Source organism: Balaenoptera musculus, chromosome 1, assembly GCF_009873245.2.
Source record: "Balaenoptera musculus isolate JJ_BM4_2016_0621 chromosome 1, mBalMus1.pri.v3, whole genome shotgun sequence".
Classification (NCBI taxonomy): domain Eukaryota; kingdom Metazoa; phylum Chordata; class Mammalia; order Artiodactyla; family Balaenopteridae; genus Balaenoptera; species Balaenoptera musculus.
Window position 1 is genome coordinate 102,004,465 of NC_045785.1, and position 11,723 is coordinate 102,016,187.

General features: G+C 47.6%; 1 protein-coding gene across 4 annotated transcripts in view; it reads left to right on the forward strand.

Annotated features, from left to right (window-relative positions):
- Window positions 1-11,473, forward strand: part of VANGL1 (VANGL planar cell polarity protein 1) — a 48,359-nt gene extending 36,886 nt beyond the window's left edge. For all 4 annotated transcript variants that reach the window (XM_036825751.1, XM_036825762.1, XM_036825771.1 and 1 more), the window contains 4 exons: window positions 4,232-4,365; window positions 5,816-5,948; window positions 7,144-7,378; window positions 11,173-11,473. In XM_036825751.1, the coding sequence (XP_036681646.1) occupies window positions 4,232-4,365; window positions 5,816-5,948; window positions 7,144-7,378; window positions 11,173-11,433 (763 nt within the window). In that variant the 3' untranslated portion in view covers window positions 11,434-11,473. The remainder of the gene's footprint in view (window positions 1-4,231; window positions 4,366-5,815; window positions 5,949-7,143; window positions 7,379-11,172) is intronic.
- The last annotated feature ends 250 nt before the right edge of the window (window positions 11,474-11,723 follow it).

Here is an 11,723-nt window from a genome sequence, read left to right on the forward strand (position 1 = left end):
ACAAGCTATGCGTATCCATGCGCTGTTTTCCACAAATATATGTGGTCTGTGAAAAGGGGTATTTCCCTGGGAGGGTGTATTGGAACACAGTAATTATTGAGCTCAGAGTTCCGTATCTTGGGAAAGTGTGCCTTGCCATGGGTTTTTGGTGTGGCCATGTCCACAATCAGGCTGGACATCAGGCTCTGCCTGCCTGTATATGGGGTTTCTGCGTGAGGATCATTTAGTCAGGTTACTGTCTTTTGTCTATGACTGTGGTAGTCATAAGAGAGGCAGCAAATTTCTCACCAGCTCGGTTTTTCTTGCCTCCCTCCTTACCCAGAGGCAGTCTGGTCCGGAGACTGGGGCTAGTTGAAGGGTTTGCTTTTGTTCATCTCTGAGGCCCCTCTGCCTCTGAAACTCCATGGTTTTATACATGCTCAGAACTGATCCTATACCTGTGGCAGTTACTAGGGTTTCCTAAATGTGCAGGTTGAGCCAACGAGTACCGTGCCCCGTGGGGAAGCCACCGCAGGTGTCCCTGTGCGTGGGGGACTTTCCCGGGGCTTGTTGGAGAGCGAGCCTCGCCCGTGTGACTCCCCTGACAGGTCAGTGGGGACCGGAGGGTTGGAAAAGGCTTCCTGAAAGAAATCAGCCCTGCTTTGGCCCTGTGAGATGCCATATTTGGAAGACACCAAGGAGCAGAGGCAGGGGGCTTCTGAACCCCAACCCTGGCTGAGGATAGGGCTGCTCCTGCATCCTGGCATTGTGGGACCGTAACTTAGGCTGATGCTAGGGTGCCCTGCAGGGTGTCCCCTCAGTGGATGCCAAATGATAGAGTAGTCGTAGATTTCTTTTATCCTGAAGTTATCTAACAAACTCAACCAGTCCAGAGCATGAATCAGGAGCCAGAACAGAAATGAGAAAGCCCTTAGACTTGGGGTTGAAATCGACATCGGACTGCTGTACTGGAGCGGATATCACTTAGCCCGAGCAGAGCTCCTCACTCCGGTGCGGCAAAGCCCATTTTCTCTATTTATACCGAGGTTGAAGATGTACAAGAACAGAGGAGCATTGCCTGAGGCAGCTAGGTTGACAGCAGCTAGGAATGACTTCGGTAGCCAGTAGTGAGGGAGAACATGGTGAAGAATGAGAAAAAACGGCTGTGTGTACTCAAGGTGACTGCAGCGTGGGCACCAGGAGGAGCCCCTGCCTCCTAAGGGCTCTGACACCTCCCCTCTGATACACACGAGGCACAGCCCAGTACTTACTTCAGGCTGGTGATCACCCTGACTCACCAACATGACTTACATCGTATATTACATAGTCTGCTCTCTTCAAAAAGGTGAAGAAAGGCAGATTGGATTTCAATCCAAATCTCAACTTTTTTTTTTTTTTTTTTTTTAGCTCCCGTGTTAGCTTGTCAGCCTGTGGAGGCGGGCAGGTCCACAGCTGATTCTGGGGCTTTCTGGTGCCTCTCTGTTGAGACGGGGCTGGAGGAAGAAAACATCACCTGAGCTCTCCCCCTTGTTTGGTTTTCTGAGCAAAGGCTCCTGAGCCTGGGGAGGCTCGTGTCCAGTCCCTGAGCCCTCCCCAGGCCGCCCAGGGCTCTGGCGTAATGCTGATTGTGGACTTGCCCAGTTTGGAGAGCAAGGCCCCTGCCAGAGCTGGGTGTCGACAGACACCCCTTATCCGGGCAGTATGGTGGTTTTGGGAGCAGAGAGGTTGGGAAACAGGGCCACCAGGCTCCGGTCCAGCCGTTCTCTCTCTGCCTTGCAGGCCCCGGCTGAGGTAGTGTGATGCCCTGGGCCCCCTCCTTGTGGGCTGGCTGAACAGAAAAGCCAAACCCCACAACCACAAGAGGGTTTGCTTTGAAGACGGGCCTGAGGATAACCTCTGAGTTGCCTTTTTAAGTTTTAAATCTTGATCAGGGAAATACTTCTCTGCTGGAATCCAGGCCCCTTGAGATGTGTCCCTGTCAGCACAGGAGCCTGGGATGAAGTAGCCTGTGTGCGGCAAGTCTGTGCACATGAACAGACCTACTGCTGTGTAAAGGGGCTCCTCATCTGCAAGAAGCCCAGAGACTTCGGAAAAGCAGTGCCTGGGCAGGCGGGTAGAGGTGCATAGGAGGGAGTGTTCGTGTGTGATCGGTGAGCAGGCAGAGGCCGCCGTCAGCCTCAGGATGGAGCAGGAGGTAGAGAAGCGGCACGTGCCCCGCCCGTGGGAGAATGTCACAGACAGAGGGACAGAGAGGAGGCCGGCCATGCTGAGCCGGGGATCCACTGGGCAGGGGTGTCTGTGGAAGCCAAGGGGACTTCTGCACAAAGGTCTGTGACACACAAACCTCAACTCAAGGGCCACTTCACTTCCTCAGGAAGTTGCTCTTATGCCTACCCAAGTCCCAGGTGGTTAGAAGCCCTCCTCTGTGCTTCCTCAGCCCCTGTGTATTCCAGTTGGTGGTCACAGAGCTTCTGTTCCACATACGCCGGCCAGGAGAAGCTCCTCCCACCCTATCTTTGCATTCCCAGAGCTTGGCTGACATAGGTTCTTAAATATGAGAGTGGTGAGTGGGCGACTGGAAGACTAAATGACTAGGGCTTTTGAATGTGGATTTGCTCTTAGGAATCTTATACTTCTGTTATTGGAAGTTGGTCTTCCCAGATTTCCCCAGCCCCGCATGAGTGTGCATATCTAGGTTGATACTAAGCCCCAACTGAATGCAGATCACGGATCGGGGCACTGTGGGGATATGAGTAAGAAAGCATTGCCAGGACTCTGCTCTCAAGGAGATGAGCTGATTGACTTCTAGATTGTTTTTTGACTCCATGTTAAACGCTGGAGGCACAGCCCCAAGGGGATCTGAGGAGTGGGTTGGCAGAGTGTCAAGCTGATAGGTTAGGGGCTGTCTTGTCTTGGTGTGAGGAACCCTGAGCCACTCACAGAGCTGTAGAAGGCAGTGTGGTCATCCAGGAATTGAAGGCAGCCCTATCCTGGTGCCCAGGCTATTGTAAATAATCCTTACAAGCTCACCTACTTAGCAGGGAAACAGGAAGAAAAATATAAAGGGCAAGATACAAATAACTGTGTGGAGTTTAACACACTGGTGGTTGGTGAACATCTAAGAGACCTGGAGAGGTCAGTGCATACGTACACTGTCCGACAGTGGCCACACATCTGGGAGAAGGAGCAGATTGGAGTTCCAGCTCTGCTGTTTGGTAGATGTGTCCTGTTTGCAGGTCATAGATTTATGAGCCTTGGTTTTCTTCCCTTGAATGATTGTGAGGGTCACATGAGATGAGGTATGTAAAATCCCTGGCTGTATTATTACAGGTCACTCTTTGAAGTGGTGAGCGTCCTGTATCTGTGTCCAAGAACATGTTCTTTTGCGACCGATACTGAGTATGGGTGCCCCCTTCACCCACCCTGCTACCTCTTCTCTGCTCCTCTGCTGCTCTCAGAGGGGCCAAGCTGGCAACAGGTTAGAGATCGCAGGACACTGGCAAGCAGGGTCCTCTTCACACACCCCTGCGGAGGACTGGGGACAGCAACCCATGGAACAGGAGGCCTTGTAGACCAAGGAAGAGTGAGGTCTCAGCTGAGGCCTCAGGGGGCTCAGGGAAAAGGGTCTTGTTTCCTCTGAAAGAGGGAGTTTTCGCTGGCCTGGGATGGATGGAGCGAAGAGTAGGAATCAGGATTAACCAGTGTTTGCAGCCAGTATTTTTCCAGTGCACTCTGCCCTGTGTGGGTGTTGTTTTGACCTACAGAAAACTGAAAACCCTACATTCCTTCCATCAGGGGCAATGAGGTGTAGGTCGAAACACTGCTCTAGGACCTGACAAACTTGAATCTACACTTTGTTGTTTCACTCAGTAGCTCTGCAGCCATCTGTAAGTCCTTGACCTTTTTGGGGGTCCTCAGTTTGCTCTTCTGTAAACTGAGAAAATGAGGAACGTTCTGTGTAGCCTAAGCAAATCTAAATGAGAAGGTGTAACATTCCTTTCTCGCCTATTGGCTAGATGGGATGCGGCTAATGATGTAGCCTGGGAGAAGGCACAGAAGCCACTGAACGATGGGACTTAAGTTTCATCTTTAAATTCTTGTCCTGGAGACAAAAGATGTGGTGAAACCCAGGAGCCTTCTATGTGCGGTTATCCTTGGTGATCTGTTATTTTACCTGACTCCCAAAAGAGGATTTTTTTTTCACATAGGACCTGCTTGGAAAAACTGCATTAATTTTGCCTTCTTTTCTCAGTATCCAGCGAGCAGCATTGGTGGTTCTGGAAAATTACTATAAAGATTTCACCATCTATAACCCCAACCTCCTAACAGCCTCCAAATTCCGAGCAGCCAAGCACATGGCCGGGCTGAAAGTCTACAACGTAGATGGTACGTGCCTTGAAGTGGTGTCTCTGGTGGGTGCAGGGAGCAGTTGACCAACCCAGTACTTAGACTAAACTGTATGTTCCATTTGGTTCTACCCCTCTCAGGGTCTGCCTTTATGGTACGTTCTCATTTCAGAACAATTTTTCCTTTTTTTCTTTTTCTTTTGTCTTTTCTTCCTTTCTTTCCTTTCCTTTTTTTTTTTTTTTTTTCTGACAAAGATATGTTTAGAGAAATGTTGATTGATAGTCTGCATATGTGGGAGATTCATTCATTTGAGGATTTTATGAAAACTACATGAAACAGTAGTGATGTGGGTTTCCTGCCTCCTGTGGTGAACATCTTACATTGAAAGCTCATAGGAAAAGAAGGCTGCTTTTCAAAATTTGGATAAATTACCAAAGATTCAGCTACCTCAATCCATGAAGACTATAATTCAGGCCTCTGGCGAGATTCTTACAGGCATTTGTCAGTCCTGGCTGAGAACTAGAGTTGAGTGAGTGGCTGGAGGCCAGAGGCCAGGCTGGAGACATCAGAGCTGTGTTTCAGGCTATCAGATGGTTAAGTGCAAGAAACAGGACACGGTGTCATTTCTTGCCAGGTACCCTGGGTCAGGGCAAGAGCTTTGCAAAGCCTAGAAGAGGATCATGTTGTTAAGTTGAGTGATTTATATGCAGTGTCAGTTTTAGTGACAATATCCTCCCCCTTTTTTTGTTTTTGGCTCTATGAGATGTGCACTTGCTTGTGAATCCTAAAGGATTGGTAAATTTCACAAACCTAGTGCAGAATCCCACTAGCAAGCCAGGCCATTAAGTAGATGCTGCATAAGAAAGCACACGATCTGCCTCGTCCTTCTGAAAAGTTAAGACAGTCCGTGGTCAGGGGAACGAGACCAGGAGTTCTAGGTGTGTATTAATAAACATGACATTTTGCAAGACCCCAAGCATGGGTATTTTCTGTAAAAGTTGTGGCTACCATGACACTCCAGCACGTGTGTGGTCAATGTCTCTGTGGCCATTGACTCTCCTTTTCCTCTGTCCTGTTCCCCCTATCCCTCTCATTCTCTCCCATTGTCTTGTCGCTGAAATGCATGTTCCAGCTGCCCTTATGGCCAAAATGGAACTTTATGTAACAGATGGTAAGTAACATCTTCAGCACAGTCTGTGCTATTTTTGGCCAGCATTTTAATCGTCAAGCATTCTTCATCTCCTTCGGAGTTCTTTTTCCATTTCCACTCATCAAGTTGGGGTTTTGGGAGATTTCCTTCTTCTTGTGAGCATTTTGAATGCAGAGCAGGGGTCCTGTTCACCCTTCTGGGAAGTTACTTTTGGGATTTGTGTATGTGCTTCACAGGGGATGGGCGGACGGTGCTGACAGAGTGTGGACTAGATTTCTGCTCTGTTTCGCAGCCCCAAGGCATTAAAACTGTCCTTCCTCCATCGCCCTTTTCCCCAAGGCCCCAGTAATAACGCCACTGGTCAGTCCCGGGCAATGATCGCCGCAGCTGCTCGGCGCAGGGACTCGAGCCACAACGAGCTGTATTATGAGGAGGCGGAACATGAACGGCGAGTGAAGAAGCGGAGAGCAAGGTACACTGCCCACCCCCCAACACTAGCATGCCTGTAACACTTTTCTTTTGAATCGCATACTAATTCTCTTTTTTTTAAATTTATTTTATTGAAGTGTAGTTGATTTACAGTGTTGTGCTCATGTCTACTGTACAGCAAAGTGACTCAGTTATACATATACATACATTCTTTTTCGTATTCTTTTCCATTATGGTTTATCACAGGATATTGAATACAGTTCCCTGTGCTATACAGTAAGACCTTGTTGTTTATCCATCCTATGTATAACAGCTTGCATCTGCTAATCCCAAACTCCCAGTCCTTCCCTCCCCCAGCCCCCTCCCCCTTGGCAACCCACAGTCTGTTCTCTGTAAGACTTTTTTTTTTTAACCAGAATGAAATTTCAGTTTATAAACATGACCTGCTTGGGCCTTTGGAGGGAATCTTGCTCCAGTGTTTCTCAAACTTTAGCATTCAAAAGCATCACCAGGAGGACTTGTTAAAACACAGATCTCAGGTTCCGGGGCCCTACCCGCAACGGATACTTAACTTTTCTCAGTAGGTCTAGAGTGGGGCCCACCCAAGAATTTGCATTTCTTTAAAATTCCCAGCTGATGATGAAGCTGCTGGCCCTCAGCCCGCACTTTGAGTGGCCCGCCCTGTATCCCCAGGCTCTTGCTGATTTTCAAGATCTGATCACGTTAGCCAAAGTGGACAAAGATGGTTTTCATCATGTGTGCTGGGCCCCTTCCTTCTTTTCTCCCAGGGGCTGCTGGTATGGGCGGCTGGATCCGGGGATACAGCCCTGGCTCTCTGTAAGGCTGCTTCTCCACCACCAGCCATCTCTCAGTGCAAGCAGAGCCTTTTGTAGCCAGAGTTTGAGGGGCCTTAAAACTCTTTTCATCTAACCCTTCATTGTAAAGATGAAAGGGACTGAAGTGAGTCTCCCAAGTAAATTAGTGGCAGAATTGAGAACAGAAGTCACCTCTGACTCCCAGCCTCCTTCCTCCTCACCCTGGAGCCCCCATCCCACGTATTATTTTTGCCTTTGCCTTCCTTTCCCCTCCCCTCCTCTCCCTACCATCTGGAGTGACAGCTAAGGACTGGAGCCTTGGCTGAGCTGGTGGCAGACTGGGAGGAGTCATCCCACGTTCAGTGTGACTCTGTTCTCGAGCCCTGCACCACGGTCCTGATTGCTGTGTTGCATCGCCTGCAGGCTGGTGGTTGCAGTGGAGGAGGCCTTCATCCACATCCAGCGTCTCCAGGCTGAGGAGCAGCAGAAAGCCCCAGGGGAGGTGATGGACCCCAGGGAGGCCGCCCAGGCCATCTTCCCCTCCATGGCCCGGGCTCTGCAGAAGTACCTGCGCACCACCCGGCAACAGCACTACCACAGCATGGAGAGCATCCTGCAGCACCTGGCCTTCTGCATCACCAACAGCATGACCCCAAAGGTGTGACTTGTCACCAAGCTTGGAAAGTCCCATTTTAGGGTATTACCAGGAATGATAAAATCAAAGGCTTCTCTAAAGCACCAACTAATAAGAATTAATGATTCTCACTTATTTTATGTTGTTTCGGTACAGTCGTTTTTAAAATGTGCCTTTGAAGGCCTCTAGATTCAAGCAGAGGAAAGACTTTCACTTAGAGACAGTCCAGGTAGTAGTTCAGGTTACTCTGCGGATTCTGGGGCCAAGTTGACTCACTCTAACCTGGCATCTCCACCAACTAGTGGGAAACCTTGGGCCAAGAGCCTAATGGATCTGTGCCTCAGTTTGCTAGTCTGTAAATTGGGGATAATACTAATATCTACCTCATTGGGTTGTCATGAGAACTAAGAGAGTCCATTCCTGTGAAGTGCTTAAAACAGCGTCTGTCATAATATAAGGACCAGATAAATAGCCATTATTATCAACAATAGAAAACGTGCCATCACTTTGGTGTTTTGGCGCTTAGGGGGTTAGTTTTACTGAATGCTCTTTTGGATTATGACGTGAGCACACTTTTGGGGCTGTTACAAGAACCAACCATGCATCTAATAGAGGGCTGTGGCCAAGGAGGCAAAGTAGAGGAAGGGTTCAGCAAAGGACCTCTCTTCAAACAGAAGTGGGGTCAAATCCTGGCTCCACCACCTAATTGGTTTGTGACTTTGCCTAAGTTACTCTTCACTTGTTTCCTCTTTTATAAAATGGGGATAATAATAGTATCTACCTGATAGGATTGTTGTATGAGAATTATATTAAATATGGCAGCATGACATGTAAATCGTGTGGTAGAAAGTAAATGAGCTTGCATATAGTACACACATAACACTTGGTAGTGATGTTATTAGTATAAGGACCTGTGTTCATACATTGCCTTGTAAATATACAACTGCTGGTTGCATTGTCACTAACCGGTAACGATCCTTAGAAAAGCAATATGGAAATATTCAGTAAGAAGCCATAACGTTTCCCATATTCTTTGACTCACTAATCCCTCTCCTAGAAAAAGTACTCAGCACAGTCAACTATACTCATGAATATATATGCAGGTGATTTTTGCAAAATTATCTGTATTAACTCCAAACTGGAAATAACTTAAAAATGGAACAGTGGCTTATATATTACGGTATTTCACCTGTTAAAACATGGAAGAATCTTTGTTAGAATATTAAGTTACAAAAAACAGAATGCAAAAAACTTTGAACACTGTGGTTGCAAGTGAGTACAATATGTCTGCATGTGCAAAGTGATAGCTCGTACCACATAGAATGGAAGTGGTGGTTTTCCTTTTTTCAAGGTTTTTTTCTTTTTTTTAAGTTTCCTGGTTGCTTTCTTTTTCATTTAAAAAAAGTATACTTTTCTGAATTAAAACTAATAATCTTTGTATAAAAATCCAAACATTAAGGAAAAGTATAATGTACAAAGCGAAGTTTTCATTCCCCTACCCCAGACGGTTCTTACTGATATAAAGAGTTAGGGGTATATTCTTTCAGGTGTTTGTGTGTGTGTGTTTTTAAAGCAGAAATGGATTTTAAAAAAAAAAAAAACAGAAATGGGATCTCATACCTTATAGGTAAAGTTTGGAAACTTGCTTTTTTCACTTAAAGCTGTCTCTTGGCTATCTTTCCATGTCAGTACTTCCCAATCTCCGTCATACAGATCTGACTCATTCCCTGTAATAGCTGCGTCTTATTCCACTGAATACCATGGTTTGTTTAATGGATTGCCTACTGATGCACATTTGGGTTAAGATCTTTCATTAGTCTAAACTAGGGGTTGGTGGTTTTTGTTAATCGAGTTTTATTGGGACACAGCTCCACCCTTTTGTTTACAGATTGTCTACGGCTGCCTTCTCTCTACTACAGCAGAGTTGAGTAGTTGTGACAGTGTGCGCCTTTGCAACACCAAAATTATTTACATTTAAAGAAAAGTTTGCCAACCCCTGGTCTAAACAGCGTTGCAGTGAATATCTCTTTTTTACATATGTCTGTGCATTTATGCAAGTATTTCTGAAGGATAAATTTCTAGTAGAGGAACAGCTGGATCAAAGGTACAGATCCTGCTTAATTGTCCTTCTAAGGGGTGTTACACTTTTGCCTTTAGGATATGAGACCGTTTATTTCCCCCTTACCCTTGCCAGCATTGGGTGTTATCATTCTTTCTGATCATTGCCCATCTAAGAGGAAGGAAATATATTTTTATTATTTGAAGTCATATTTCTTTAACTATTAATGTGATAGAACATCTTTTCATATCTTAATTTTCTATTTTATAAATTGTCTTATTAATTTCATTTCTCTAACTGTTGAGCTGTTTCTTTTCCTTATGATTCATAAGAGTCGGTTTTTGGTTTTTTTTTTGACCGTGCCACGTGGCTTGCAGGGTCTTAATTCCCCGACCAGGGATTGAACCTGGGCCCCAGCAGTGAAAGCGCTGAGTCCTAACCATTGGGCTGCCAGGAAATTCCTACATAGGAGTTATTTTTATATGCGTGTGTGTTGTAGTAGAGGCACAACTCTCCCTTCTGCCTTAGAATATATGCTTATAGATGAGAACTAATGTACCTGGCAGCAGCAGTGAGGTGTGGATGGAAGAGGATACCACTTAGAAACCATCTGTGACCTGTGTTTAGGACCAGAATGTTTTATCCTAATATTTTCTACCTGGATCCCTGGTTCGTTTTTTCTTCTTCTTTCTCAAAGCTAAATGGATGTATTTATTGATGCAATACACATGCTGTTGAGCCCGCCAGCATATGCCAGGCACATGGAAAATCCAAATTTAAAAAATAGTTCCTGCCTTCCAGGAGAGTATAGTTTAGTGTAGGCCTCAGACAAGCAAGTTGGCAGTAATTGTTCAGAAAGCAAAATGTCACCCGGCAGTCATGCCCATGATTATAGGCACTTAAAGGAGGACATGTTCCCCTGTCTGAGAGGTTCAGGGAGTGGTGTGAGAAGATTTAAAGGGCCAGGAGGAGTTTGCTGAAGGCCGACATTCAGCAGGAGGAACAGCACACGTCGAGGGGAACGTCGAGGAACCCACGGAGCTCAGCCCTGCTGGAGCCGAGAAAGAGGGAGGTGGACGTGGGGCCCGGCCATCCCCTGGACTTGCCACGCGCACACTCCATCCACCATAGAACAGCCCGGCACCGTGAGATGGTTAGAGTCAGCCACTCCGTCCTCACGGCAGCCCTGTGCATTAGCACTGTCATGCCCTCCATCCACAGAGAGGTTAAACGGCTCACCCAGAGGCACACAGCAGTAAGGGCAGAGCATGCGTTTTTGTGTGTGCAGGTATATCCCTGTGTGTCCCTGTGTTTTTGTGTGTGCGGGGTATATCCCCGCTCACGTTCCCAGAGTGCTCTTCCGTGCCTGACACTTGCCCCGAGGAGCTCTCGGGATGGGAGGAGGCCGACCTATGAACAGGTACAAGCCGTGGCATGGGCCGTGGGACCCGGGCCCTTAAAGGCGGCTGGTGCCTCAGCCACGGCTTCTGGGCAGACGTGGGTACCAGCCACCCCACCTTCCTCGCCTCTGTGCTTACCACCGTTGGCAGCCTCTGGTTGGAGAGTGAGGAAGTGGGGGAGCCTCCCCTCCCCAGCAAGGACTCCGTTGGGCAGGCCTGATGGAATTGGGTGTGACCTGCGGGGCCGTCCTGGTTTGTTGGGAGGACATGATTTCCCAGGAGTGAGAGCAGGCAGCCCCCAGCAGCACGGCCTGGAGCGGGTGCTCCCTCCCTAACAGCATCTCCGCTTGTCCTTGCAGGCCTTCCTCGAGCGGTACCTCAGCACGGGCCCCACGCTGCAGTACGACCGGGAGCGCTGGCTCGCCATGCAGTGGCGGCTTGTCAGTGATGAGGCCGTGACCAGCGGGCTGCGGGATGGACTCGTTTTTGTCCTCAAATGCTTGGACTTCAGCCTCGTAGTCAATGTGAAGAAAATCCCGTTCATCATGCTCTCGGAAGAGTTCATAGACCCCAAGTCTCACAAATTTGTCCTTCGCTTACAGTCTGAGACGTCGGTTTAAAAGTTCTGTATTTGTGGCTTTATTAAAAAAAAAAAAAAAAGAATATATAGAGAGATATATATGTATACCAGAGGGGCATCTTTGTTTTTATTATTCTTCATTGCTGACTGAACTGGCAGGTGAGAGACCAGGGTCCTTTGACCATCTGCACTTTATTTGGAAGGAAGCAGAAGATGTCCGTCCTGGAAGAAAGTGACTGATGACATCTGACTTGGGGATGGGACGTCTCGAGAAGCCGTTCCCTGGCGTTTCTGTGACAGCTGCAAACCAAAGCGGAGCTGGAGGGTCTT